Source organism: Opisthocomus hoazin, chromosome 3 (assembly GCF_030867145.1).
Source record: "Opisthocomus hoazin isolate bOpiHoa1 chromosome 3, bOpiHoa1.hap1, whole genome shotgun sequence".
NCBI classification, from domain to species: Eukaryota; Metazoa; Chordata; class Aves; order Opisthocomiformes; family Opisthocomidae; genus Opisthocomus; species Opisthocomus hoazin.
This window is the reverse complement of record NC_134416.1, coordinates 44,295,569-44,323,343: the sequence shown is the minus strand read 5'-3', so window position 1 is coordinate 44,323,343 and position 27,775 is coordinate 44,295,569. Positions and strand designations below refer to the sequence as shown.

Sequence of the window (27,775 nt, the reverse complement as noted above, 5' to 3'; positions counted from 1 at the left end):
GATGATTCAAGTAAGAGAATTGTCTACTTGGTAAAAATTTCAGTAGCTGCTGGAAGAGCTGCTTAGCTACAGCTCTCATCATCTTTTATGGAAGTTAAAGTTGTTGAAAAAATGCGAGTCAGTTACTTAGACACTTGTTTGGTTTTGTCCCAGTATGATGCACACAACATGCCAGAATGTCAGCCTTTGCACTTCAGAAAGGAATTCAATAAAACAAAGTTGCCAGTATTACTGCCCTTTCCATTCTGCTATCACCGACCATCAAGCATTTCCAGTTGGCCACACAGCTTCACGAACTGTGTGTTCTCAGAATTACCTCTGTGGCTCGTCAGCGGTTACAGAAGATATAAGCATTCCAGTCTGTACATCTATTACTTTAAAACAACAGTCCTCTCCTGTGCTGAGTAGATGTCTGCTGTCTGTAAGAAAGAAAAAAGCAAACAAAAGAAACAACAAAAAAGCATGTTCAGACATTCAGTTCTAGTTACCGCAGCAGTCTGCGAGACAGCACGTTGGATGTGACGTTGCCTGACCCACTGATTTATAGATAACGTGCTGTAAATTAAGTCTCCAAGCAAGCAATGATAAACAAAATTGCTTTAGAGTCTCGACCACTTGTGTGGCCTTGTGTACAATTAATAAATTCCTTGTAACGGAGATGTGTGTCAACCCAAAACATCTCACCATCAAAGTTGTAATCCCAATCACAAGGGTATAGGACATGAAATGGGGAATAAGATTCCCAATAAGATTTGAAACTCCCAACAGTGCATATTAAGAAACTGAAATCCAACGTACCAGGACTAAAAGCAGCATCGAACACAGTCCCAGAATGGCATGGCAACTGGTGCAACACTGTTGCTGTAGCAACATCCCAAACACTAATAGTACCCTCTTTGGTTCCAGATGCTAGTATAGTATTTGCAGCATTAAGGTCGATTGTATTTACCTAGAAGTTAAACATCCCATGATTTACCTGGACTTTCATGTGAGCTATCTTGAGACAGGTTTTAAACATACACAAAGCAAGCCCATTATCCGTAAGATGACATTTTATTTACAAAAAGCTTTTACATTTAATTCTGCAATGTCCCTAATTCAGTACAATTACTAAAAATCCTGCCTATAAAAAGACAGGTCCCTTTGATGATATTTTAAAATGCTTTCTCTTTGCAGAATCAGAAATGCAAACTGACATTTCAGACTACTTTTAGTACCCATACTCTCCACTTACATGCAAGACTTTAAAAGAGGAATTTCCACGCTTAAGGAAGGGTAAAGAGCTTCCTAGTCATTGGTTGTTTCTAATTCTCTTGGGTACAGTTTTTAAATGTTATCAGAACTGTTTCAGTAAATGTCTATGTTGTGACCTGTTAAAAAACTAACTACTAAGAAGGTTTAAAACACAGTAATTGTAAATATCCTGCTGGAGTGACATTGGAGGCTATAAATAAGGGTGTACAGTTACACATTTATGATTTAGTGTACGCAATGTGTACATATTTACAGTGAAATTCAGTAATATATTTTATAGCGTGGTAAACAACTTAGACAAATACTATTTCATTGGCTTGCCTTTGGAAAAAGATATATTACGAAGAAGATGTAACAATAAAAACACTTGAAAAACATTACTCTGTTTTCAAAAACAAAGGAACTACCAAAAAAAACCCTGCCCGCCCTGGAACTGCGTGCATACGGACTGAGCAAGGCAAATTAAGAAACCTTTGTTAATACTGTTGCTTCAGTCCCCATGAGCGAACCTTTCAACCGGGAACACAGGGAACACTGGCACAGGATGCATCTCAAACAAAAAAAATCAATGATACAAAGAAAACCCTAAACACACACTTCCCAGAACAACACACCCCCTCAGCCCCCTAATCCAATCTTTGTGCTTTACCACTAGATCTTGTCTTTGATTTTAATGAGCAATTTATCTTCATATTCTGGGATACTGTATCTCTATCCACATACTTACGCTAACATCGTGTTCTAACTCTGCAAGCAGTTCAAAGTGGTGTTTCTTATTGCTCAAGGTCTCTCCAGGAACACAGTGCCACACCTACAAAACAGATATTTATGTTTGCTCAAGGAAGCATTAGTACAATTCTGCATGAGTTTCTTCAGTACTGAATTCTCGCCTTACAAGCAGGGCTCCTTGTGCTAACTGTGAGCCCTGCCTACGTGGCAGAACACAGCAACAACAAATGGCTCCTGCACTCATTTACCCTAAGCAGAGCTACGTATTCAATACCACTACGCCAATTCCAGATAGTTTACAGAAGCCTGCCTAAGTATGGGTGTATCACTGCACTGAACGGACACTTACCAAAAAGCCATTCACAGAAGGCTTTGGAAAATTTCTTCCTGTCTCTAACTTCCAAATTAGTTTTCCACCTAACCACAGACATGCTCTTTAGATTAGCAGGTTCCTGGACCACTTAGTTTTGTAGCTTATGCTCTTCAGCTATTAAAACTTAAACATTTTAGACACCTGTTCCACTCAGCAAACAGAATCACCAGTCAAGGTCATAAAACATTCCAACAAATACAGTTTGCCTCCAAAACCCCTGCATTTAGAGTAACTTAGAATGAATGAAATTTCTTGGAAGTAACACTTCAGCTTTGAAACATGGCTGAGATAAAAGGGAAATGAAGATGTTCTAGAAAAACTTACTGTGATGCTAGCTAATTCATTATTCTAGTACAACAGGTACATGCACTCCCAAGCATTTGGCTAGCTAAATATTAAAAAGTGCTAGCTATAAATAGTTATTGGAGTATAACAAACCCATATACAAACCTTCACAGTGGAATCCCAAGATGCAGAATATAAACGCCCATCACGCCAACAGATCTTACTGACTGCATCATCATGTCCCATTAAGATGTCTTGCTGTCTTCCAAATGCAATTGAATAAAAATATCTAACAGGAAAAGGTTATAACAGCATTATGTCTCCAGAAAACTTCCATGTTTTTTTCTAAATAGACGAAAGTAACTTTGCTTCTACAGTTTCTAACAGAAATCTACTGAAAAACAAGTAGAAGTATAGACAACGCGTTTTAACAACAAGTCTCTGTATCATTATCTAAAACCATAATGACCAAGGCACTCAATATAATGCAATAAAGTCAACAGGAAGTAAATACGCACATATGATTGTCCCATGAAGAACTTATGACAGTGGTATCTCCTGGTAAGATTAGGCAAGATGACAAAGCCTGTCAGAAAAAAAAAAAAAAAAGAAAGAAGAAAAAGTATTTTGAATTTCTTACCCCAAATCAAATAGAAATACATTCACATGCTTTTGGAGAACAAGAAGCGTTTTAATTTTCTATACACACGACACACAAGTTTTATATGAACACCAAGAAAAACCTTACAGGTTGGACACCGAACAGCAAGAATACTTAATCCCTAGTAAATACAAAGGTAGCACTTAAGTTCAGAAACACATGCAGAACTGATAATCTCCTTTTTCAAAACGCTGGTATTTCAACGACGTGGTATGTAATTCCTTACTCAGTAGAAACTGGGTCAGCTCTTCATCTTGTAAGCTACTGCCAATTCTAGATGCAAACAGCTAACAGAAACTAAAAACAAAGGTTTCCTTTGATGTTTGCTCTCCATGACAGCTACTTCTCAGCTCAGCTCTTTAAAACAAGAAGTGCAACCACCTAATTTCTGCTATTCTCAACAAGAGTCATTCTTCACAGACAGCTGCTCAGTTACATTATGATCACTGGAAGCAGCAAGGAAAAAAAAAATCCACCCAGTGCTTCTACTAGTATCAATTACAGGTCATGTTTTAGATCTGCTCTAAAAACCAGTAAGCTGCTACACCGTAAAACAGACTACTGCTTCTAGCACTGCTGCAACAGATCAGCACTAGAACTACAGAGAGAGTAATAATTAAAAAAAAAAAAAAAAGAGTATACAAAGCCTCCTCACGCAAAATTGACTTTTGGCCTAGGAGTCAAAGAGCTCCCTTTTCACAGTGCCAAGAAGCGGCATTCCTAAGTTTCCTTGGCTACAGCATTAGGAATTGCTGCATCTATATTCACCTGCTCATGTGTGCCATGGCAGGCCACAGGGTCTTGATCCTGCAACTTATCTGGGGACCTGTTAGAGCATGCTATGGCTTCTGTCTGGGCAACTTGTTTGCCTTTTTTGTTCCCCCTAGAGATGAGGGTAGAGAAGGCTGACATATCCTAGTGTCTCGCCTTAATAAAGGACCCTGAACATGACAATTGGGAGTGAATCTCTCTGATCCAGGTCTGGTCACGGTGCTCAAGCACAGAAAGTCAAGTACAGAATCTCTTTCCAAGTTCTGTTTTACAAGCAGGGGAAAACTGTTGGTCAGAGGTTGCGGAGATCACTGCTCATTGAGGAAGGATGGCTCAAGTTTAGCCAGCACAGATTCTACTCCCTGTGGTTGGTTTTCCTCTGGCAGATGACTCATAGCCTTCAAACCCTTGGGAGCGGTAAGGCAATGCTGGATGTGAGCACATGGGTGGAATTTAAGCTTTGCGATTCTGGTCCCTGTGGCAGTTCAAGGTTGTTCAGGAAGACTCCTCTGCTCATGCCAGACTATCGTCATCTACTGCACACCCTTCCCTGGGCAGCAGGGCAACTCAGAACAGAGCTAGCACAGAAGTAAAGTGCAACCATTTAATGCTCCCTTCCCAAGCCTGCAGAATGCGCTCTGTCTCCCTGGAAGCCAGACAGAGTCTCAGTTCACTCCGCTAAATTATTCACACACAATACAATTGAGTCGGCAGGGGAAGAAAAGAGACACTGATGTATGCTAAGAGCCATTTCTCTGAGTAGCTTTCAGAAGATTCCCAATGATCTTGTTTTTACTTTGACAGCAGCTTACCATGTTTGAAAAGGATACACTTCTCTGGATTGTTTTTGATTCTTTGGAAAACATCTTCAAAGTTGAATCTGGGGATAATGGACAAAATATAAGATAAAAGGACTGTTTTATATTATAAAAGCTAGTAATTTCGCTCCTATTTGCATATTCAGATACCTTACTATGAAAAGCAGCTACAGATTTCTCATAGTTTTTGAGAAACTCTTTCTAAAGCAGGTGACTGAAACCTGGAACTAGCCTGTTTTGTACCAGTTACAGATGGACTCGCCCACGCCCAAACTCTAAGAGAACTCTGGTATCTCAAGGGAGAAATTACCCCCTTCCCAAGCCTAGATACGGTTAAATCCTTGAGTCAAAGTGCTCTAAAACTTAAAAAAATAATGTACTTAAGCTATTCAATTACAGAAAATACGTACTTAACTGAATTTCTATAATAGGTGACTTGCAAAAAGCAAAAGCCAAACAGAAGTAGCCTTTGCACGTAAATACTGAAATTCCCTCAAACAGCAAGAAGGAATTGAGCATGAAGTGAAAACAAGAATCTTGCATTTCGCACAAGATTAGGGCTGCTCCTTTCTTGACTGTAAAAAAAATCCCAAAACTCACCAATTCTACAAATATCCCATTTAATGTTGTCTTCATTTTGCTCTCAGTGAAGATATTAACAGGATTCAATCTTAGGCTTGTTCAGCCTGAAGAAGAGAAGGCTGCGAGGGGACCTAATAAATGTTTACAAATATCTCAAGGGTGGGTGTCAGGAGGATGGGGCCAGACTCCTTTCAGCAGAGCCCAGCAACAGGACAAGGGGCAACAGGCACAAACTGAAGCACAGGAAGTTTCATCTGAACATGAGGAAGAACTTCTTCCCTCTGAGGGTGACGGAGCACTGGAACAGGCTGCTCAGGGAGGTTGTGGAGTCTCCTTCTCTGGAGATACTCAAGACCCGCCTGGACAAGGTCCTGTGCAGCCTGCTGTAGGTGACCCTGCTTCGGCAGGGGTGTTGGACTAGATGACCCACAGAGGTCCCTGCCAACCCCGAACATTCTGTGATTCTGTGAACTACGTTTCAGAGTTGCATGCTATTCTGTTCACAAAACATTAACCTGCATTTACACTCCTGGTTCTAGTAAATACCTCGGCAATAATACTTACCCTGGGATGTAGTGAAAACAGAAGACCCATTGCGAGTGACTGCTATTCCAGTAATTGCCCTGTTTAATACAAGGAAATTTAACCACCATACTGTAAATTGAATACAGCTGAAATTTGTAATTTTATCTCTGTAAGAGCCAAGGCATTGAAGGAGATTAAAAGTACTACAGTGGTGTTATATGCCTGCAGGCAAAAAAAATACACCTTGATTATAGTATGTGAAATACCAGTACAGGTTCCCCATATTGTTCTGCGAGAACTTCATCCCCATCAGAAAGGACATGCCCATCTGAGAGGATAAATAGTTTCACATTCAGTCTTCCCAATCTGGGATTAGCTACAAAGAGTCAGGAACCTGCCTATGAGCAGATACCGAATACCTCAAGTATCAGGAATCAGAACTTGCGTGTTTTTTCTCCTGAAATTTGACACTGGCAAAGTCACTATAGTCTAAAAATTTAGACATACAGGGCCAGGGAGTTAGTTGTTCGGAAGCACAGAGCATTCTGCACAGCAAAAATTCTTTTATGCAGAACTACTTCTATTTTTTTTTTCTCAGCAGTCTTCAGGGGGTGGGGGGGGAAGGACTCAGAAGCTGAAATTCAAGTCTGTTTTCAGGATCAGGATTTCCCTAATCCTAATAATCTAGTAACAGAGGTCCTTTCTCACTACAAATATGACCTTGTTTTCTGGACAAGAGAATTTTTCTTTTCTAGACTGGGTTACAGTCACCAAGAAAGTAGTTGCACTCAAGGTAGTAAGAAATCCTCCTACTCGCCCAGCCACTAGGACAAGGGATGGGGCCAAAGGAAAAGCTGTTCTTTAAAACATAGGTAATAGGAAAACCTGGAGCTGGAGACTTTGCAAACTGCTCATACAGCAGCAGCTTGAGGTGTACAGTAGTTAAAGTTAAGCGGGTTAACCTTTCAAATCAAATGGGACGAAGAAGTTCGATGATCCTGGTGTTGTAAATAAATGAATAAATGGAAGTCTACCTGGCTGCTGCTATCACAGTTTTAGAGTAGGGTAATCAGTATCTGCTTCAGGTACTTAAATTATAACAAACTTGGTTCTAGATCTGAATAAGGAGAAAAAAAGAAAAAAATCAAGCTGACAAATACCTTTTCTGGACTGATAACCCATCATATATGCAAAATCATCTTGTGCAATCAAATCAATGAGCCGTCTAACAAAGAAAGGTATTTACCTTAAATCCTAACCCATCATTTAGATTGGCATGCAGGTACTCCCACCTCCCCAATTAAATGGAACAATTTTAACAGTGAAAAGAAGAGAATAGTACCTACTCTTTGTGAATTTTGTATTGCTCATCTAATTTTAGTTTGGCAATATTGTTCCAAGCAAGTGTTATACTTTCTTCTGTCAAATCTTCAAATGATTCTTCATTTGGAGAAACTGCAATAAAATGACACAATAAAGTTTCATCACAAATTGAAAATAAAAAGATAGATTTCAAATAACTAGGTAGCTGAAGCCACAAACATAAATATGAAAGTACAGAAATCTTGCAGAGCTCCAGGCATAAAAATTTTTGGCTAACGCAGAGCGTGATAAGTTCACTAACTTTTTTCAAAAATCTCTTCCTGAATGCATAAGCTTACACAGTCAAAAATATGATTTTTCTCCCAAAACCAGGGCTTTTAAACTGAAGACTTTACAGTATACATTTCCAAAATGGAAAAAACAAAACAAAAATTTTTTCTGCACAGATGTTTTCGTGTTCCATGGAGACGTCTACAGCTTTCCAAATGGAAGAGTATCAGAGAAGCCACCTACTGCTACAATACAACATTTGATTTTTACTATTCTACTGCAATCTGTTAGGAAGGTCATAACTTCATTTCACTGCACTGTTTCAAAAAATGAAGTGATAAAATCACAACAAAAACTGAGACAATCAGATGTCAATTACTACAAAAAGGCCAAACCCAACAGGAGCTGTTGATCTATGAGTTAATGACTTTGACAGCATACCACCATATCTAACACACATGAACATTATTATCATCATATACAACTTTCAAAGCCACTCTTCCCATTTGAATGCTACAGGATACCATGCTAAGTAGCACTCATCTTCACTTCTCTGCTTAAAAATGAAAGCCATTAAAAGGTAAGTGAATTGAAGACAACCGAAAAAACCTTTCCATGTAATACCTGGCCTGAAGATTCAGTCCAATTTATAGTAGCCCACTATACATATGACGAGGACCATAGCATCTTCGTGTCAGAAAAGCTGTCTACTTTCCACATTGAACAGAAGCCTACGACGGCATTACATATCCTTTTCTTGAAGACAGTTATTCAATCAACATTGTGTCTACATTGTCCCTGCTGTAGCATGTAGGGAAAACAAAGTAATTTCTTTGCAGATTTTCATTATGGTCATGGAAAAGGAGAAAAATTTGGATACTTCAGTTCTTAGGGTTTATTTAGACCAAATCAATCAATCACCCCAAAGACAGCCCTGTTCAAAAACTGAACAAATCTTTACATCATCTAGAATGCCTGCAGATATGGTCACTGAAGCTGCCGTCACATCCGCTTGATTTTGAAGTGTCATTAAAGGCCAGGAATGATAGCCTTCCCATAGCTTCAAAAGCAGAGGTTGAACAGTCCCAGAGGAGACCACTGGAACAGAAGGCAAAAGTGCAGAACACCACCTGTGAATTTGAAACTGGTCTTGCCAGTTTTTCTTTAACAGTTAGTTCATGGATCTATTTTGAGTTGGCTTACAGGGAAAGCGGCCAAGAGAGTTGTATAATGAGATCCTGCGGGAGAAAGATACAGAACTTGTCAAAATTACAAATCCATTACATCGTCCGTTTATCTGTTATATGCTTACCTGGGGCCTCAGTTATAGAAACACTGTGACTGGATGTTCGAGACAAGCTTTTCCACTTCGGTATTATCCTTCGGGGATGAGGAATTGTAAACAACTGTTTGGGTGTCTGTCCAAACTCCAAGATTTGTGTCAGCAGAGCTACTTTTTCATTGGGGTCCATAATACTTTACAAAAACAAGATATTTAGTTAAGCCAAGTAGGTGAGTACGTTTTTTTTTTTCCCTCCCCTACCTTGAAAGCATGACCCTGCATGTGCAGTTATTACAGCACTACAGGCTATCACAAATTCTTACAGAATTGATTTACCACAGATGTGACGGACAGTAATATGGCAGCTTCATAATTCTGGTTATGTATGATGACAGTATGTTCGTCAATTAAAACAAAAATAAGACAATTTCACAAAATCCAGACTGAAGAACTGTTCAGGTAACAATCTTTCAATGCATGGTAAAAATGACAAGCTGATGCTGGTTCTCTGCAAAATTGGGAGTATAAAATGGAAGAGCTACACCATTCATGTACAGAGCACTTTTACAGCCAGCAGAGAACCTGGAGGGATACTGAGAAATTTAGCTAACTGCTTTAACAAAAACATTCCAATTCTTGGTAATTACCTGTTTAAATCCACTCCTCCTTCATAAGTCAATGGGTGAAACACTGGGGAAAAAAAAAGTTTATTTGTACCATGTAGATATACAAGGATCATTTTCTTTGTCTGGCATATCTACTACAAAAAATTTTGTTGTATTTTTTACTCAACTTCGTTATATTTAAGAAACTAAACTATTTCAGCAGGCTACAGAGTTTGGGATCTTGTGTTTTAACCCTGCATTTCTTACTTAAAAAAAGTTTAGGATTTCTAAGAAACTTATTTTTTCTAATAACATTTATAAGAGACTTCAGAGAAAGTTTCAGATGAAATCAGTCCTTTCATGAAGGAAGGCTGACAAATTTAAGCTTCATTAACTACCTACACCCCCCCATACCGCCCCCCACAGATATTATTAAAAAAAAAAAAGCACAGTTGTATTATCAGGCATTACAGATATGCTGTTATTTACCATTCCTGACTAATTAAAACATTACCCCCCTCCTTTTTCTGGAATGCGTATTTACCATTGTGAGCTGCAACTGCTTCACTTCCTTTCTGCTTATAGCCAAATATTATATCAATCCACTCATGAAGATGTTCTGATACGTACTGACTTTCTAAAGCTTCTTGGCTCTTCTGAAGGAAGTCATCAGGACCTGGCAAAAGCAAGGTTAATTAAAGGAGAAGATATCCCATTCAGTATTGGTATCCATCTCTGTTCCTTCTTGAAAAAGCAATCAAATAAAAAAACCCCAATCCCAACACCCTACACCAAACGTCAAATTTGCTGTAAAAATTAAATGCAACCATTAATTATGTCAAAGTTTTAAAGCAAAAATTCCTTCAGAAGAAAATAGAATGGGCATTTTTAAGAGAAGAACCACCATCCCAGGAAGCTAAATAATCTTGCATTAATTCATAGTACAAGAAGTTTGACTGTTACTACCTGATGCCCAAGGGGGAAGCTCTACATCTTCAACCATCTTTCCACCCTGCCTTTTTCCCAAGTCCAGCTTCAAACTGTTTACTAGAAAACTAGAATCGTTTTCATAAAATTCTGGAATCAACTGAAAGAAAAAAAAAAAAAAAAAAAAAAAGAAGTTTTGAGATTAGCTTAGCTTTGATCAGTTAAATAGAATCATAGTCAGCAAAAACTTAAAGTTATCAAAATTCATATGTCGAGCCGTAAAGTTGGGTAGTAATTTTTCCAGGCTTTCTGGAGAGTAAAGAAGCACTGGAAACTTCCTCCCATTATTCTGCCAACTACTTTTAGGCTTCCTAACTACCTAAAATGCAATCAGAGTGGCATAAAGATTTTTAACATATAATGCATGGCATAAGAATCCAAAACATCTAAGAGTATCTTCAGAAGGCTAATTGCATAGCTACCTTCTCATTTTTAAGACAGCAGGTAAGAGTCAAGACAAAAATCTAGAATAAAACTGGAATGATGACAAAAGTTTCAGAGGTTAAGTGAATTATTTAAAGACCACTATAGCTAACCAACCTTAATTCCATTAGTGTTAACTATAGACTTTTTTTTTTAAAAGAGTATCACTATATTAAAGAATGCTTCTTTGATAAAGGAGTTTAACAGCGTCACTATTTGACAATTAATAATTCTCAACATATTCTACAAGTTATGGTTTCTATAAGGCTCAAAAAACTAAGATAAAACTTCCATAATTTAACCTCTCCAGCTGTACTGTTGTAATGCAGCCAAAGCCTTACGAGACTCCAGCAGACAAGACATAAAATTGCATCTTTTCAGCCTTAATCCACTCTGATAATTCTGACTTCTTTCATTAACATATTCACAATGACACTTCTGTTAAACTAAAAGCCAGAAAGCAGACACAGACATGCAATCATGGAATTACAGAGGAGGAAGTTAAAAACATTGAAGGATTCATAAAATGCAATCAACAGCCTTAAAAAAATCCCCCACACAACTAAAAGCCACAAACAACAAAAAAACCCCAAACACACCCCACCCCAAAACTGTCAAATCAACAGAGGACACCTGAGAACAGAAAGCTGAAAGCTTAGCAGACACCAAGAAGGACTTCAATCATTTTCCAGCCATTTACCTCTTTGAAATCTGTTGCACCATCCAAACAGTTTTTCCAGGTTTCTGCAAGACTAGATAACACATACCAATGATTATTTTGTTAAAAAAATGTTTTTCAAGGCTTTCTGCTCCTTTGAAAACAAAACCAACTTAGTGACAGACAAAATGTAAACAAACCTGTTGAACATTCTGTCAGGGTGATCAAACTTTCCATTCTGCAGACAGAGCATGTATTCTGGAGCTGAGGGGAAAGAAAAAGTCATCATGTTGCTCTGAACCTTGTCCACTTTTGAGGTAAATGTCTGTTCAGAGAGCACATAAAAGCTGTCTTACCGACTCTAACAAGATAAAACAAAACATAACCTGGAGATGAATAATGGCTCCCATACATGAACTTAGGCTCTGGCATTTCCTGATAACGTGTCTGCAATGCATGAAGAAGGAGGAAAAAAAAAAAAAAAAAAAAAAAGAGGTCTTTAAAATCAGCACGACTTCAATATTGAACACATACACTCTATTTTTTTTTTTTTTTAAAGACACGGATTAGGACCACCCTCATCTTTTTTTTCTAACAGTAAAACAAACTAACAACCATGCAGCTTTAATCAGATCAGTAAATCAATAAGGCAAAAAAGCTGTTATAACTTATCCAGAATTTTCAGGCTTTCAGCTTTTTCCCCTCTCTCACTTTCACATGTAACTGCAGTGACTCAAATTCAAAGGAGTGCAAATAAATACTTCCTTTTTGTTTCTCACACGAAGTTTAATGAGAGTATGGAAGAACACATTGATTTAATTCAACCTGGAAGATTCCCTCCTGTCTGCCTCCTATGTGTTATCCCTAAAACCTATCATAATCTAAATATAATGACTTTTACTGCAGTAAGTATGAGGCAGGTAACAGTCTGAGGAAACAGATCTTCAAAAGAATACTTTATTTACTGTCATTGAAAACATAACATTGATCATGTTCTTACCTTCCACAACCTTAGGAAGCTTTATGATTTTGAAATACTTGATCTTTTTTTGTCAATATAATGCAGTTAATCTGGCAATATTTTTTTTCTAATGCTTCATGAAGAACTAATAAAGGTTCCAAAACATAAAATATAGTTATGTTCTGTAAATAACTTTGGACTAATTAACTTACCATAGGAGAAAATGACTTTACATGAAGAATTAAAAGCCAAGAAACCGAGGACTTTCTAAGCCTGTAACTATGTGTTTGACTACTCATGAACAGAAAGTCTGACTACTTCAAGAAATAGAAAAAGTTTGTTATCTGCCTGTGGAAATTTCAGGTTGGTGCTCTGATCTCCATGGATCCAGATTTCTTTCATTTGAAGTACTCTCCCTCAAATTCAGCGTTTTTCTTAAATGGAAGTACTTAAGATTTCAACTACTTTGTCTTGTTTAATTCATACACGTATTTTTATATTATGCAGTTAAATCCATTGGTCCTGAAATTTTGTATTTCCAAATATGCTTGTAGCATCTCAGTGCCTGCCATACAAATGCAGTTACAATAGTTAGACAGATTTGGGGCTTTTATTTTAAAAATGGTGTAAAACATTTAAAAGCATATACGTGTGAAATGTTAGTGAGAGAGAAAACAGATTCAAATCACTTTAAATTAGTATTGACAAAATCAGTACTGATGAAATCAAGCTGAAAATACATGTGACATGTTTACAGGTAAGTGTGATTCTGGTAAGGTATATGGTTAGTTTTAGATAACTACATAATTCTCAAAGTTTGCTTGACAAAGTTCCTTTTATTATCAATATGTACAAGGCCCAAAATATGCAGCACATAAAATTCAAGATACACATACCAATAATCTATCCAGTCTTTCCTTATTCAGGGCACCAACTGGTTTACTAAGGTCACGGAATGTTTCAGGCTTTGTGAGATCTAATAAGAAAAGAAAAAAAAAAATAGTTAAATCAATCGTTTCTACTAGACAGCAATATACTCTAATCAGTATTTAAAAACAAGCAAACAAAAAACCCTAAACAACAAAACAAACAAAAAACCAACACAGAACCCCTCCAGTAATTTTCTCTGCTCCCTAACTACAAAAGAATAGAAGTCTTACTGTAAATGGCTACTCATGTCCTTCCTTCCAAGTAGGCTTAATCTCAAACCTCTTGCTTAAGAACTAGTAGTTACACAGATGTGATAGCTATTGCAACTAACATCACCTAGTCAATATAGATCCTGCTACCTGAGGCACAAAAGCAGCTGGTATTTTCTTTCTATGCATTAACTATTCCATCCCACTACAGTTAGGCATCACCGAACAATCAGACTGGTATGTTTGAGCCAGTGATGACGAACACCATGAGATTCCTCTGCTCCTGGTAGAGCAACAGAATCCTCCAAAGGACAGGCTTCCAACACATATTGCACAAAGACAATTGATTTAGGCCCAAGCCTTGTTAGCCTCTTTCTTTCAACTTGCAATGCTAAGAACTACAAAAGAACACCGGATTCTACACATTTCGATGCATCCAGCTTATTCCGTAAAAGGCCATTTTACTGGTTATTTTGCATTTAGAACAGAAAGTATTTGAATGCTCAGGACAGCAGATTTTTTCAAAGTAACCAAGCAGATGCTTGGTACATACTCTGTATGTGATAAGTGAAATATGTAACAGACAAAGGCGAGATATTTTGTCCGCTAAACTCCAGAGTAAAGGTAAGCACACAAGAAAACACCCAAGATCAGTAGCACCAGATGCACTCTGATGTACCATGGACTTTATACAGTGTAACACCCCCCCCCCCCCAATATTTCAGGTTGGGCATGATAAAATAACATGCCTTTTTGTATACACACACCTAATACTGAACTAGAGTAGTCTGCTATGATCCATGGAAATACAGGATACTGGGAGAGATCATTGCAGCTCCTGTCAGCCAGGTTGTTGAGATGAAGAAGATACTGGTAGTTTGATATATGTCCTCGTTGCCATTGCAACATATAGCTTTCAGCTGTATGCTCTGTTATATGATTTTCTAAAATAAAACAAAACATTAAGAGTTTTGAAGTTTGAAGTTCCATCCCCAAATTGTACAGTGATTAACATGATACCAGGTACTATAAAATAATTAAAGGCAAAGTTGTTTAAAAGAACAAGTCAGAATTAAGTGGTAACTTTGTGTTTCGAAAGCTACCATACTTGACACGCTTTCTAAGATCTGTTCAAAAGGGCCTAAATTGCATTCAACAAAAAAAATCACGCAGAAGGGTGTTGAAACCAAACATGGAACTAATGGATGGGAAAGAACTTGAAGATCTACGGAGGTAAAGAAAAATATTTGCAGACCGTGAACAGCTCTCTTGGCGAATCACCAGCCTTTAAGATTTCAGATTTCTAGAAGTAGCTCTGCTAGAGTCAAGAAAAAAATTAAACATATTTTCCTGCCGGACAGCTAAGGACGCCCACTAACAATAACTTGTGGAAAGAAGTCACATTTGTATGTAAGTAGGATCCATTTTCAAAACCACTGAAACAGAGAGACTAGAGAAAGATAAAACTTGACTACCACTCAAGAAAGTCAAAATTATGCACCTGGAGCTTCCGTTTGAAGCATTAGGCAGGGGCCGAACAAATTCCAAATTGCGCTACACTCAAGGTATGCTGCTGGACAATGCAATCACCTGGGAATATTGATGCATTCTGCCTCTCCATTTTAAAATGAAATTAAAGAGGCATCATCATTATCTTTGTCTTGTGAGTGGCAGGTTTATCAAAAGAAGGGGGGAAGTGGTTTTGCATGGAGGGGTGTTTTATTATTTTTTTTTTTTTTAATTGTTCCTTCCATTGATCCAGTCTGCAGCACCTTAGCCAAGTGCCTGAAATAGCAGAACTGAAGGACTGCAACCATGGCATGATGGCAAGAAACCATCCAATCAGCCCCCTCACGAAGTAATCACAGTGAAACCACATCCATGCCATACAAAGCGTTATACAGCACGCTTCTGCGTGCTTGTTTTACTGCATCTGTGTTACAGGCTGCTCCTCCTCCTACTTAAAAGTTTTTAAATACCTTTACCACAATTTGCTGCTGAAGGCTACAATACAAAGCTAAAGAACTATCATTTTTATGGAACATCAAATTAGCCAGATATTACCACCACAATTATTAACTAGAAAGAACGGAATTCAGATTAGAATATGCGGGCCTCTATTTCAGCTCAGCACGGGCTGGAAAAGCATATTCCAACCTTAGTACCTTAAACTCCACAAATAAAAAGCTTTATCACCTTCAAAGAGAGGATCTTCTGCTGTCAGAGACAGCTACAGAGAGGCTACAAACACCTTTAGAAGAAGGGCTCACCCTTTTTTTATTTCTAAGCTCCAGCAACATCATCATCTTCATCTGCACCTTGAAATTTTATCTTTGAAAGTTATCCAGAAATCAAAGTCTGAAGCAGGGTAACAGCATGCAGTTATTTCAATAGCAGAGAAAATCACGTCAGAATCTATTTCTTCTAAATCTAAAAGGCTAAAATGATTCTAAAAGGAGCAATCACTCCTTTACTGCCTTTCCTTTGCTTTGTGAAGTGGGGAAAATGTTAACTGATATTTAGGCAAATTCATTGAAACAGAACTAGAGCTCCAGTACAGTAACAAAATTGTATAAAATTTACATGAACATTTTCAATACTGGCAGTAAACATGAGCTTGAATGTTTCAGTTGTAGTAGCATTATGGAAAAATGAGCTTTTTCTCCTTGTTTTTTTTCAGGACACACGCTAGCCTTTTAGAAAATTCTAATAGAAATGAGAATTTAACTGTTTCAGAATGGTAATTTTTATCAACTATTGCTAAGACTAAGGAAAGTTCAGGTACTTGTGTGTGCACTGGAAACAGTTTCATCCATCACAAGAACCTTCTCAAAAGGATTTTTACTTGGACTTAACCAGGGGCCAGGGGGTTCTACACACATGTCAGTCTATATTCTTTAAGCAAAACACAATTTAGCTGAGTGGATTTTATTTACCCCTTGCTTTGAAGTTCAAGGGTTATGATTATCTGGAGGTGGGGTTTTTTGGGGGGGCGGGAGGGGGGCATTGGTTTGTTTGTTTTTCCATTTGTTTGTTTTGGTGGTTTTGTGGTGTGTTTTTTTTTTTTAAACAACAGTGCATATCAAGTTGAAAATCAAAAGAATTATTTTCCCCGTAATAATGATATCTCAGCTTTCACGCTCAGCTTTTCAAACACAGAACACACACAACTTCGCAACATTCATTCTGAACTTCGCTTACTATTATCAAAAATTTTAACGGCCAACACATCTGTTTATTCTCATTCTTCCCACAAATCAACAGAACAAGCCCCCCTTTTCCCTCACGAGGTATTACGGACTACATTAATAAATAAATACTGCAAACCTATGTATGTTGCAATAAGGAAATAGAGCTCATCTCGATCTTGATCGTTGTAGAATTTCAAGTAGATGTCAGAACATAGATCATTTTCTGTGCAAAATACTTCAAGTCCCTTAGAAGTTAAAGGAGGGGGTAAGTAAATGAGAGCAATTGCTGAGCAGCTGCAATATTAAATTTTTTTTTAACAGAATATTCCAGTTACTAGTATCCAAAAACTTAAGACTCTAAATTGGGTAGCAGTTTTGCCCACAAAGTCTAACATTTTGGTCTTTCCTATTCCCAGTCATAAAAGCATTCAGTTTATACCCAACCGAGCAAATACAGATTTATAGCTGACCACAGATTGGCTCTGTCTGGATTAAGCACAGGTAATATACAGTTTTGTCTTAAGAGAATGGAGTGAAACAAAGAGTTATACGTCTACTTAGTTTAAATGTGTTTTGAGACAAAAGTTTTGTTCAAGACTGAAATCTCAGTGCAAACACTGGAAGCATACAACTGAGGTTCCACTGCAGCACTCCCATCATCCCTCAGTCATGTACAGCAGGACTTACCCCCCACATTAGTCTCAATTCGATCCAGTGATCAAGCTCCCTCCATTAACCAATCCAGAGAGAAAACGCACCATGAGAGCGTAATTCATTCGATCCCAAGATACACGTTTGAGATAAATGGAATGAACTGATCCCTGGAGATACTCCCTTCTCCCGTCCCCTACACTGCTTCTGAAAGAAATTTTTCGCTCCTGACAGGGTTCACTCTTCCTGCTTCATCTTTCTGACAACACAGGGAACTAAAACATTTAGAAAGCACAAAGGATCTTTGAATGCTGTTCACTACTTGATCCAGAGTTTTTAAAAACATGTAGCTTTTACCTAACACTGCACACAGTTTCAGCTGGTCATTTTAAGAAATAACATATACAGCAAGACGTTAAAAAAAATATTTGAGCTTACCAGTGGCATTAGGCCATGTCTTCTTTTATAGATGCGACGCACATTTTGCAGTGTTATTTGTACTACTGGTTTCTGGGGGGGAGGGGGTGGGAGGTAGGGAAAAGAAAAGATGAAGATATTCCAGAAGGTATATGTTCCTCTACCTTAAACTCTTCAGTGAATCTAAAGTTTCTCTTGACTAGAGATATTAGCAATACGAAAACAATATCCATCCACATCATTTCGGCAGTGGAACAGCAGTGCTGAGCAGTTCCGTTAAAAACAGGAAGCTTGTCTCTGCTGTTGATTCTTGTCTGAATAGTAAAGCAATTTAGGAATAAATAAAGAATAGCGCACGATCACCCAAGACTGCCTCCAGTTATGATAATCATGCGAGAGAGGAGCAGAACACAACAAACTCTATTAGATAAACAAGGAAGCCCTGGGGCTGCTGGGCAAACTGTTTGCCAATGGTGCCACCCGGTGGACGGAAATTGAATGCCATCCTGTCACCTTCAGCTGTGAAACACATTGCTGGACGTACTTCTAGTATATTAGTGGCCTGCTAAGGCTACCCCTGCTATTTCTGTGACAAAGTTCCAAAGCAGTAATCTGTCTGCGACATGCACTCAGTTTTCCTCTAAAGAAAGAAATTACCAGTTTAATAGCAAACCTAACTAAGATCTTCCAATATAAACTACATATACATGTAGTACAAGCTCTCACTAGGTATGAGCAGCATCACAGAGTAAGATTCAGAAACTCGTCTTCAGTGAAACGTTGCAAAAAGTGATCTTTAAACAGCAAGAGAGAATGAGCAAAGGACATTTTGTGCTTTGTCAGTAGGTCAGCTTTAAGCAAGTCAGCACAGAATAAAGCCTCAGAAGTAGAGATAGACTGAAGGCAATAGAGCAGCAGAGATCAATCGAAAACTAAGGAGCTTTTGATTACACCTGAAAACAGAGTCTTCTTGGAGATGTGCTCCATGTGCATTTAAGAGGAATAATATAGAAAATAAGAACTGTCCACTAGAGGGGCAGCGTGCTCATATCATACGCAAGACCATCTGTGAGGCACTTACAGGATATCCATTAAGAGGCTGGAAGTACAAGTTAGCATCAGTAACACACACATGCCCTGGATTAGTCACCAGTGGTGTCACCATTTCTGCTTTACATTCCATATGCAGCGTTTCAGAAATGCTTTGAAATCTACAAGTGAAGAAAGGGAGTAAGTTTACCTCCGGTTCTTACTTAGGGAGATCTACCCTTAAATTCTTTAGAAAGGTTATACCCTTGGGACATCAGAATGCGGACTTCACTAAGCCTATTTTAAACATGAAGAAAGTTCTTTGCTGAGACCTATAATTTAAAAGGCACTCCAGAAAGGAAAGTTGCTACGTTCTACACCAGTCTCAGAGCAGTGAGGCAGTTGACTTTTCTATATGGAGCTTTATTTGGCAAACGCTGACGCCCAAACTGCAACAAATTCACAAATAAATGGAACAGTTTGGGGAGATAAAAAAGTAACACGTTCATCTTCACAACAGAGAATTTCTCATTCTCCATTCCATATGGCTCAAAATACAAAGAAGATAACCCTCTGAATTAGAGAACTTCTGCTGCCCCAAACAAGCACCTATTAAGTACTGTTGCAGTAGACTAATCGATCAACAAGACGAAAATAATTTCCCAGTAGAAAGTGATTAGAAAATTACCTGTTTTTATCAAATGAAGTTCTAGCCAAGCGCGATTGCAATATAGCAGTTATCTAATGGGGAGGGGAAAAAAAGTTAATATGGTCTACGATTCAAATGAGAACTTTATTATTAAACAGTGATATCAGAATTTCATTATTAACCAGTGATAACAGAAATAGTCAGATACTTACCATGGCAGCTTGATCTCCCATCTTCTCTAGACAAGAAGCCCTGTAAAGCTAAAGAACAACCAGCTTTAAATGAAATAGCACAAATCTCCCACACAGCTCAGAAGTCAATATAAACTTGGAGGGCCTTAGCATTCTTGGTGACAGAGTACTAAAGGACCTATTATTATTTCTTTTTGAAGTAGGACATCTTTATTCATTGCTACTGTTCATGCTATTACTTTGTCAATATACTACCACCCTACATAGCAAAAGCTAATATGTGTAGCTGTTAGAACTAGGTGTTTAAAAATAGATACTCCAAGAATTTCACCTTGAGAATAAATATTTAAATAAAGCTCTCCATTAAATATCAAAAAAGATGCTGTGATGAAGTGTGTAGTGGTATCAAGTAACCACATACCTGATGCAGAGTTTGCACAACATCCCCCATTTTCCCAGCAACATCCAGTTGGAATAAGTGTTCTGTTCTACCCTAAAACCAAAAGTATATTTACTACAAAGAAGTTTAAAAAAAAGCTCAATGAAAATAGTTAAAACTAAAATCAAAATACTCAAAAAACTGGTCAAAAGCACATTACCAAAGGTTGCAGTATACCTGAAGCATTCCAAAGGCAGATGTTAAACCTGATGGGCTTTTTTTGCCTACAAACATATTTTCCTTGCTGTGAGTGCTCTGTGCGGTATTTAGTCCGTTATTTAATACAATGCAACATAGTAGCTTTGAAGTGAACAAATTAATATTGTGTAAACATCAGTAAATGTAGAACTAATATCTGCTCTGTCTATTCTAGTATCATAAGCTAATAAATGACATTTAAACAGCTACTGTACATCTTTTAGACAAAAGATACCAGCCCATCAAATCTTCAAAGACTAGGCTATAAAAATTATCATTCTCCTCTACACAAACAGCTGAGCTGAAAAGATCCCAATCCAATCACAACCTGTTTTGACTAGTCATTTACAAAAACCTCAGTAACACATCACCCACAATACGCAGCACAGTCGTTTTTTCCTCTACAAAGTTTTCCCGGTGTTCTTGAATGTCATTTCATAGCCCGTATTTCTAGTTTTGACTTAAGTATATTAAAAGTATGTGCATGTATCAACTGATATTAACTCGTACACACAGAATCATAGAATGCTTTGGGTTGGAAGGGACCCTTAGAGGTCACCTAGGCCAACCCCCCTGCAGTGAGCAGGGACATCTTCAATTAGACCAGGTTGCTCAGAGCCCCATCCAACCTGGCCTTGAAAGTTTCCAGGGATGGGGCCTCCACTGCCTCTCTGGGCAACCTGTTCCAGTGTTTCACCACCCTCACGGTAAAAAATTTCTTCCTCGTCTCTAGTCTAAATCTACCCTCCCTTAGTTTAAAGCCATTACTGCTTGTCCTATCGCAACAAGCCCTGCTGAAAATATTTTCCCCACCTTTTCTATAGCCCCCTTCAGGTACCGTAAGGCTGCTGTAAGGTCTCCCCACAGCCTTCTCTTCTCCAGGCTGAACAGCCCCAACTCTCTCAGCCTTTCCTAACAGGAGAGGTGCTCCAGCCCTCTGATCATTTTGGTGACCCTCCTCTGGACCCGCTCCAACAGCTCCATGTCTTCCCTGTGCTGAGGGCTCCAGAGGTGGACGCAGGACTCCAGGTGGGGTCTCACCAGAGCGGAGCAGAGGGGCAGAATCCCCTCCCTTGACCTGCTGGCCATGCTGCTCTTGATGCAGCCCAGGATATGGTTGGCCTTCTGGGCTATGAGTAAACATAGCTGGCTCACGTTCAGCTTTTCACCCACCAGTATCCCCACGTCCTTCTCTGCAGAGCTGCTCTCAATCCCTTCATCCCCCAACCTGTATTGATAACAGGGGCTGCCCCGACCCAGATGCAGGACCTTGCACTTGGCCTTGTTGAACCTCCTGAGGTTCACACAGGCCCATTTCTCCAGCTTGTCCAGGTCCCCCTGGATGGCATCCCATCCTTCTGGTGTGTCAACTGCTAACCTGCTGAGGGTGCACTCGATCTTGCTGTGTAAGTCACTGATGAAAATGTTAAACAGCATTGGTCCCAGTACGGACCCCTGAGGGACACCACTTGTCACCGGCATCCATTTGGACATCGAGCTGTTGACCACTACCCTGTGGCTGCGACCTTCCAACCAATTCCTTAGCCACTGAACAGTCCACCCATCAAATCTATATTTTCCCAATTTAGAGAGAAGGATGTTGTGGGGGACTGTGTCAAAGGCTTTACACAAGTCCAGACAGATCACATCCACAGCTATTCTGTATATAAGTAACTCCTACTTAGTAAAGGTGGTGGGATCACTTGATGACCCCTGAACATAGTATAAAACTGTAGCAACACATTTTTGTAGGGTTTTGTATTTCCTCAGGCTAGACTTTAAAAAAAAAATGTGATCAGTAAGACTGCATCAAGACTGATCAGTGGCTACAACTGGAGTAATTCAAAACCGAAGGAAATAAGACATGGAAATCTAGGTGATCATCGGTGTAACGTATGTTGTCTGAGCTGAACCGACAGCAATACATGCTTCAGGAAGCTAATGGAGCTGGAGTAAAGGGAGACCAGAAATTCAGTAGCAATTTAGATAAAAGCCTTGTAACATTTCACCCAAAGCACCACTTTTCTTCAACACGGACACCACAGCCCTCAGAAATCCTAGTGCATAGCCAACAATGCAAAAACTTTTGTGAGCAGTTCTCTCTTTAGCTCTCCATCCATACGCAAAGACAACAGCTCAGTATTTTGTAATTGAACTGGAACAATCAATGCAAGGTATGAAAGATAATAATGTACTACTAGATTCCAGCACTCAGTGATGCATTTAGAACTGGCAATGATTCAAGCAGAAGATATTTAGCAGCAACAGAAAAAAATCTGAAATGACTGAAGGCAAACTAGATTTCTTGTTTTAATATGCAGAAACATAGCTGCACTTTTGTGAAGTAAATTGTAACGGTTAACTGTCAGGAGTGTTTCAGGTATGAGTGAATCTTGACTCAGGAGACAAAGTGAAAAGCCTTCCGAACAGCTCTTTTGACTCTTTTTTCACTGTGTTAGCAGCGTGCTAAGATATTATTATGATACAATACATATTGCACATGTAGGCAAAAGAGGAAATAGGAGGACTAGAAAACAAGTTCAGCACATGAAGAATTAGTGGCATAAAGCAAAAAAAAGAAAAAAAATCCTAGTTTAGACATCTAATCACACCACCAACCCAAAGCAGTCATTGAGAGAACAGAGATCATCTCTTGTCTCTTTCCTGTTCATTACAGTAACGTAAATTTATGGACTCCATCATCCTTGAAATTTCTTACTTGAATAATGAATAATATAATTCCATCTGTTTTATTTCTTGGGCAAATATGGTGTTTAATGACTCTGCATTTTCATTTTGTGTTTGTGTCTTAACCCATCTCACACTTCAGGTGAAAATCCCTTCTACGCCTTGAAGCCTCCAAGCTGTGAATCAGAGCTGACCCACTCCCATCAGCAAAAAGCCACCAGAAGTGAGCTCTGATTTCTGCTGTGAGCAGCCTTATCTGCCATTTCTTTGAACTGTGAAGCACTCAGCTTGGAAATATCAATTAGCAGTCTCTCATCTCAGGTGCGAGCAGAAGTGAGGAGAAGCTATTTAGCCAGGATGCAGCATCCACTGAATAGTAGCAGCCAGCTGACAGCTCTGACTGTAGAGCCCACAGAGCTGCACATCAAGGTAAATAGCAAGTGTCAAGACTGCAGTATGTCCTCTAAGAAATATCACAAAGCCACTACGGAAGAGTTTGCTAGCAACAGCAAAAAAATAAATACTTACTCTTACTGGTTTATAGGGTGCAATAACATTTCTTTCTTTAATGAGAAAAACCTGAAACAGTAAGAGAAGTTACAGTTTCAGTCCTTAAAAAATAACAAAATAAATCAGAAGTACTGATGAAGACAAAGCTAAGAACGCTGTTTAAGCAAGCAAAACACTGGGTTGCAACATTCTGCTTTAGCTACCCCAGATAAACTGCAGAAAAACAATGACCTTTCATAGCAAGAAGCACAAGTATCCAATTTAGTTCAGAGGCTTACTTACTCCTGTAGTTTATTAGTTGGTTTTTATTCTAATCATATGACCTTCCAGGAGTTGCAAGATTAAAGCCAGTAAACCCAGCCATCAGTCTAACCCCATTCAATGGGAGGATCCTCCTCCTCTTTTCTTCTGGCAGCTCATGCCCTTAGGATTCTGACCCAATGGGAATTACCCCACATGGGGAACTCACAACATAAACTACTGTGCAAATGCTCTGAAATGAAGCCCTTCTTTCACTGCCAAACAATTGCTTTCAGTTCCAACCACCGTGAACACCAGACTTCCTCTCTCATCCAACAGCATGTTTCCCAACAGTTTTCTTTCTCTGATGCTGTTCCTCAGATCTGAGAGGATATTCCCTCCCCAAAATCCGCATGAAACCACTCTCCTTCAGAACATTCTCTCAGCTCTCAGAGACTTGACTGCTAGCACATTGGTTTGTAGATCTCACCTTACTATCTGCTGTCTGAAAGAAGAGAAGGCAGAAATAAGTCATGGTTTTGCTCTGTTTGTAGGGACAGCTCAAAGTTGCTAAATCTCAGGCCTGAGTATAAGACTCAGAACTGGTTTTGAACTGCACTACCAACTGTCTTCTACTCCACATCCCACCAGCTGACAACAGAGCCACACAACCACTCACAGCACCATCCAGCCAGAAAAAAGCGAGTGGTATGCTTAGAAGCTTACAAGCTCAGCATGTCTCTCTAAGTGCTACATTAAAAAATCACAGCAATTAGTGCCTTTCATCTGACATCAGCTTGTAGAGACGTGAATCAGGTCATAGGAGAGTAAGAATCAGAGAAACCTGCTTTACACTCAGATGGATCTTCTGCAGGATAATTAAACGTTATTCTACACTGAGAGCCCCAAATTACATGAAAAAGTAGAAAATAAAAAAAATATGGAAGCAGAGAAAAAACTTTAGCACACTGTATTCATTTACTATTTTGGAGGATTTTTTCCCAATTTTATCTTCAGAAAGAACATTGAAATAATCTCCAATTATTATTTCCATTTGCTGTATTTTATAGCCATTAGTTTCTGAGTTGCCTGTTATGTAAAGCAAAGTTTCTTCTCCCGCTATGCATTAACAATATCTTTCTGAGCCTGAAGAAATTGCAAACATGTTTAAGATGTTCCAATTATGCACTATGTGCAGTTTTCTACAAGGTAGAAATTGTACTTAGAAAATACTTATAATTAGATCATGATTTGTCATAAGTACAACTAGTGAGTACTTCATACTCAAAAGTCCCTATGCTTTTACACAAAATACCAGCATGTATCATGCTACCAAACTATTTCAGAACACTTTCCCAGAGACAGACGGCTGACTGGCAAGCTACACATGCAGAGGGAGTGGGGGGGGTGCTAACCCCATTTGTCATTTTAAAAGTTATTTCTCCCTTCCTATGAGATGTTTTGACAATCATTTGTTCTTCAGAACATATACTAATAATGTATGGTGGAACAATTGCATGGAACAGTTAGAAATACCTTTTTTTAAAAACACGCAGCTCACAAAAAGCTGCCAACACAAGAAACCTTGACTACACAATACTCTTCACAGAAACAGTGTCAACATGAAATTAAATATACTGATTACTTTAACCTAGTCCACAAACTTCTCCAGCATTGACAACATTAAATGCTTGAGTTCATTTTTGACTGCAACAGTACTTAGCTGAGCAAGGCTATCAATCTTAGGTATTGCTAAAGACAGATTTTACAAAAATATTAGAATGTTTAAAAGGATATTTCCCACCTCATCTCTGTTCTTTTCTGAAATGAAAACATGAACACTTTTTGGAAACTGTTACAGCTTTGGAAGACCTATCAGCTGCAGTTTTTCCAAACTTGAAGTCTATTCCCTCGGTTAACATTAAGTATGAAGATATCCAAGTTAACCACAACTCATGATTGAAACTTGAACCCATATTTCAGGACAGCTACTGAAAATTATTTGGTGGACATACAGCGGAGTTCAACGTTTTCACAAAGCTGAACTGCAAGTTCAAGATGGCGTTGCCATTACCACTACACGCTGCAGAAAGCAGGAGAAAGCAATATAGCAAGATCAAAATAAAGATGATTAATAACCACTTTAATTTCCCTCTATTCTTTTTCACTCAATTCTAAACTTGCCCTGAGCTCCATTATAAAATGCATTCTGCAAAAAGTTCACTTTATCAAATTAATGACTTAATGAAGTCATTAACAGTTTGAAATTTCCAGCATCGACAGCTTCACATTAATGCCAAGTTTTTGACAGCAATTAGTTTTGTTTCCAGTTAACCCCCCACCCTAAGACTCCAGCTCCTCAGAAGACACCATTAAAGAACATAACCCCACTCATTTATTTATCAAGAATCTGTTACATGCAGGTCTTACCTGATTACATACAACAGAAATCCCTCCGGATGTATCCCTAAAATGTAAATAATATATTTGAAGAAATAGGCATTACAGCTTTAAAAAGCGCTAAATACATATATACAGGAACTCAAATTCACATACCTTGTGAAAGGGCTGTTCGCCTCATTGTCTTCTGGGGCTTTTATACTAATGCAGTCTCTCAGTGGTATCTACAGCAAGTTATAAAAATACATACTCCTTCTTAAAAGCTTTTTAAAGAGAATCTGAAGTTACCAAGAAATCATAAGATTGCACTGCCTACCTTGATAATGGGTCGGATATTGTCATCAGGTTCAAAAATTATTGACTTTGAACAGATTTTTAGAGAGCCTCTGAATTTTCTAAAAGGAGCAATAAAAAACAAAGTAGTTGTGTATGTGTTAGAGATACATGAGATTAGAACAACTCCAGTAAATGAATGTATGCAAGAGTTTTGTACCTTTCATCTCTGCAACCTTTATTTATAATATGATTAGCTGTGTGCTGTTCAAAGTAATATTCTTCCAGGTTAAGAAGCAGCAGTGAAAACCTACAAACAAATAAAAACTATTTAGTCAAAAAGAAGACAACATAAAAGTTAGTATTCTTAATAAAATATATTAAGTGTTTGGGAAGTCTTCATTGATTTCTGTGCCATGCCCCATACTCCAAGAATGAATTAATTTAAATTAACTTTTTAAAAGAACAAATCCATCTGGAAAAGTTGTGTACACATGAAGAAGATCGACTGATGCTCTTCCAACATATATAAGGTTACATGTTTGATTCTGTTCACATGTCTCAGATGCGAAGTATCTTAATATCTAAGGCAGGAACTAATCACTTGGAATGGAGATCAGATCCTTCTGAAGCAAAGTCAAATTACATAGGTCTAAAGCGTTCAGTGGAAACACAGCCACGTATTTTACAACGCAGCTGAGTCACTTGATGGATACCCTCTAAGGAAGCATTACCTTCCGCTCCAACCACATTTATGCACTTCCTCTGTACCAATGTGCCCGTGCTTGTTCAACCCCACAGGAAGCCTGTTTATGGACTAAGCCAATAGACAACAACAACAACAAAAAAAGTCTTCTAAAGTATTTAACTGCGGGATCATAGTAATGCCAGTGCTGGTACAAGGTGAATCAAAATTGGCTAGATCAGGTAAAACATGAAACTGTGTTCTCTAATGACTTAGCTTAAAAAACTGCTCCAACTGATTAAAACTCACCAACTTCTCTAACAGGGTGAACACACAGTCACCCATGCGTTTCAGCTGTGGGGAATGACAGTAGGTATCGGCACAGCAGGAGGAGCAGAAACATCTTGCATCACTTCAGCTGGAAGTACAACAGCTTGTTTGTGTGCAGCGCTGGCCTGATCTGCAGAAGTACTTTGTATTTATTCACATCCACGCTTTCAGCTTTTTGTACTGTGTTTGTGAGGTGCTTCATGAGAAATGTCTGTGACAATGCTAATAAACGCCAAGT

General features: G+C 38.5%; 1 protein-coding gene across 4 annotated transcripts in view; it reads right to left on the bottom strand.

Annotated features, from left to right (window-relative positions):
• Positions 1-27,775, bottom strand: part of NSMAF (neutral sphingomyelinase activation associated factor) — a 40,388-nt gene that overhangs the window by 2,159 nt on the left and 10,454 nt on the right. For 2 of the 4 annotated variants that reach the window (XM_075416107.1, XM_075416105.1), the window contains exons 2-30: positions 26,743-26,832; positions 26,566-26,644; positions 26,406-26,473; positions 26,280-26,316; positions 24,340-24,354; positions 23,628-23,678; positions 20,196-20,267; positions 19,796-19,843; positions 19,623-19,675; positions 18,987-19,116; positions 17,927-17,998; positions 16,974-17,082; positions 14,414-14,590; positions 13,404-13,483; positions 11,903-11,993; positions 11,747-11,810; positions 11,589-11,640; positions 10,445-10,565; positions 10,023-10,154; positions 9,521-9,563; positions 8,904-9,067; positions 7,345-7,453; positions 6,038-6,096; positions 4,886-4,953; positions 3,160-3,227; positions 2,807-2,930; positions 1,982-2,065; positions 799-949; positions 317-419 (exon numbers count right to left, since the gene is read on the bottom strand). In XM_075416107.1, the coding sequence (XP_075272222.1) occupies positions 317-419; positions 799-949; positions 1,982-2,065; positions 2,807-2,930; positions 3,160-3,227; positions 4,886-4,953; positions 6,038-6,096; positions 7,345-7,453; positions 8,904-9,067; positions 9,521-9,563; positions 10,023-10,154; positions 10,445-10,565; positions 11,589-11,640; positions 11,747-11,810; positions 11,903-11,993; positions 13,404-13,483; positions 14,414-14,590; positions 16,974-17,082; positions 17,927-17,998; positions 18,987-19,116; positions 19,623-19,675; positions 19,796-19,843; positions 20,196-20,267; positions 23,628-23,678; positions 24,340-24,354; positions 26,280-26,316; positions 26,406-26,473; positions 26,566-26,644; positions 26,743-26,832 (2,514 nt within the window). The remainder of the gene's footprint in view (positions 1-316; positions 420-798; positions 950-1,981; positions 2,066-2,806; positions 2,931-3,159; positions 3,228-4,885; positions 4,954-6,037; positions 6,097-7,344; positions 7,454-8,903; positions 9,068-9,520; positions 9,564-10,022; positions 10,155-10,444; positions 10,566-11,588; positions 11,641-11,746; positions 11,811-11,902; positions 11,994-13,403; positions 13,484-14,413; positions 14,591-16,973; positions 17,083-17,926; positions 17,999-18,986; positions 19,117-19,622; positions 19,676-19,795; positions 19,844-20,195; positions 20,268-23,627; positions 23,679-24,339; positions 24,355-26,279; positions 26,317-26,405; positions 26,474-26,565; positions 26,645-26,742; positions 26,833-27,775) is intronic. The other 2 variants (XM_075416109.1, XM_075416106.1) reach the window with 2 other exon arrangements.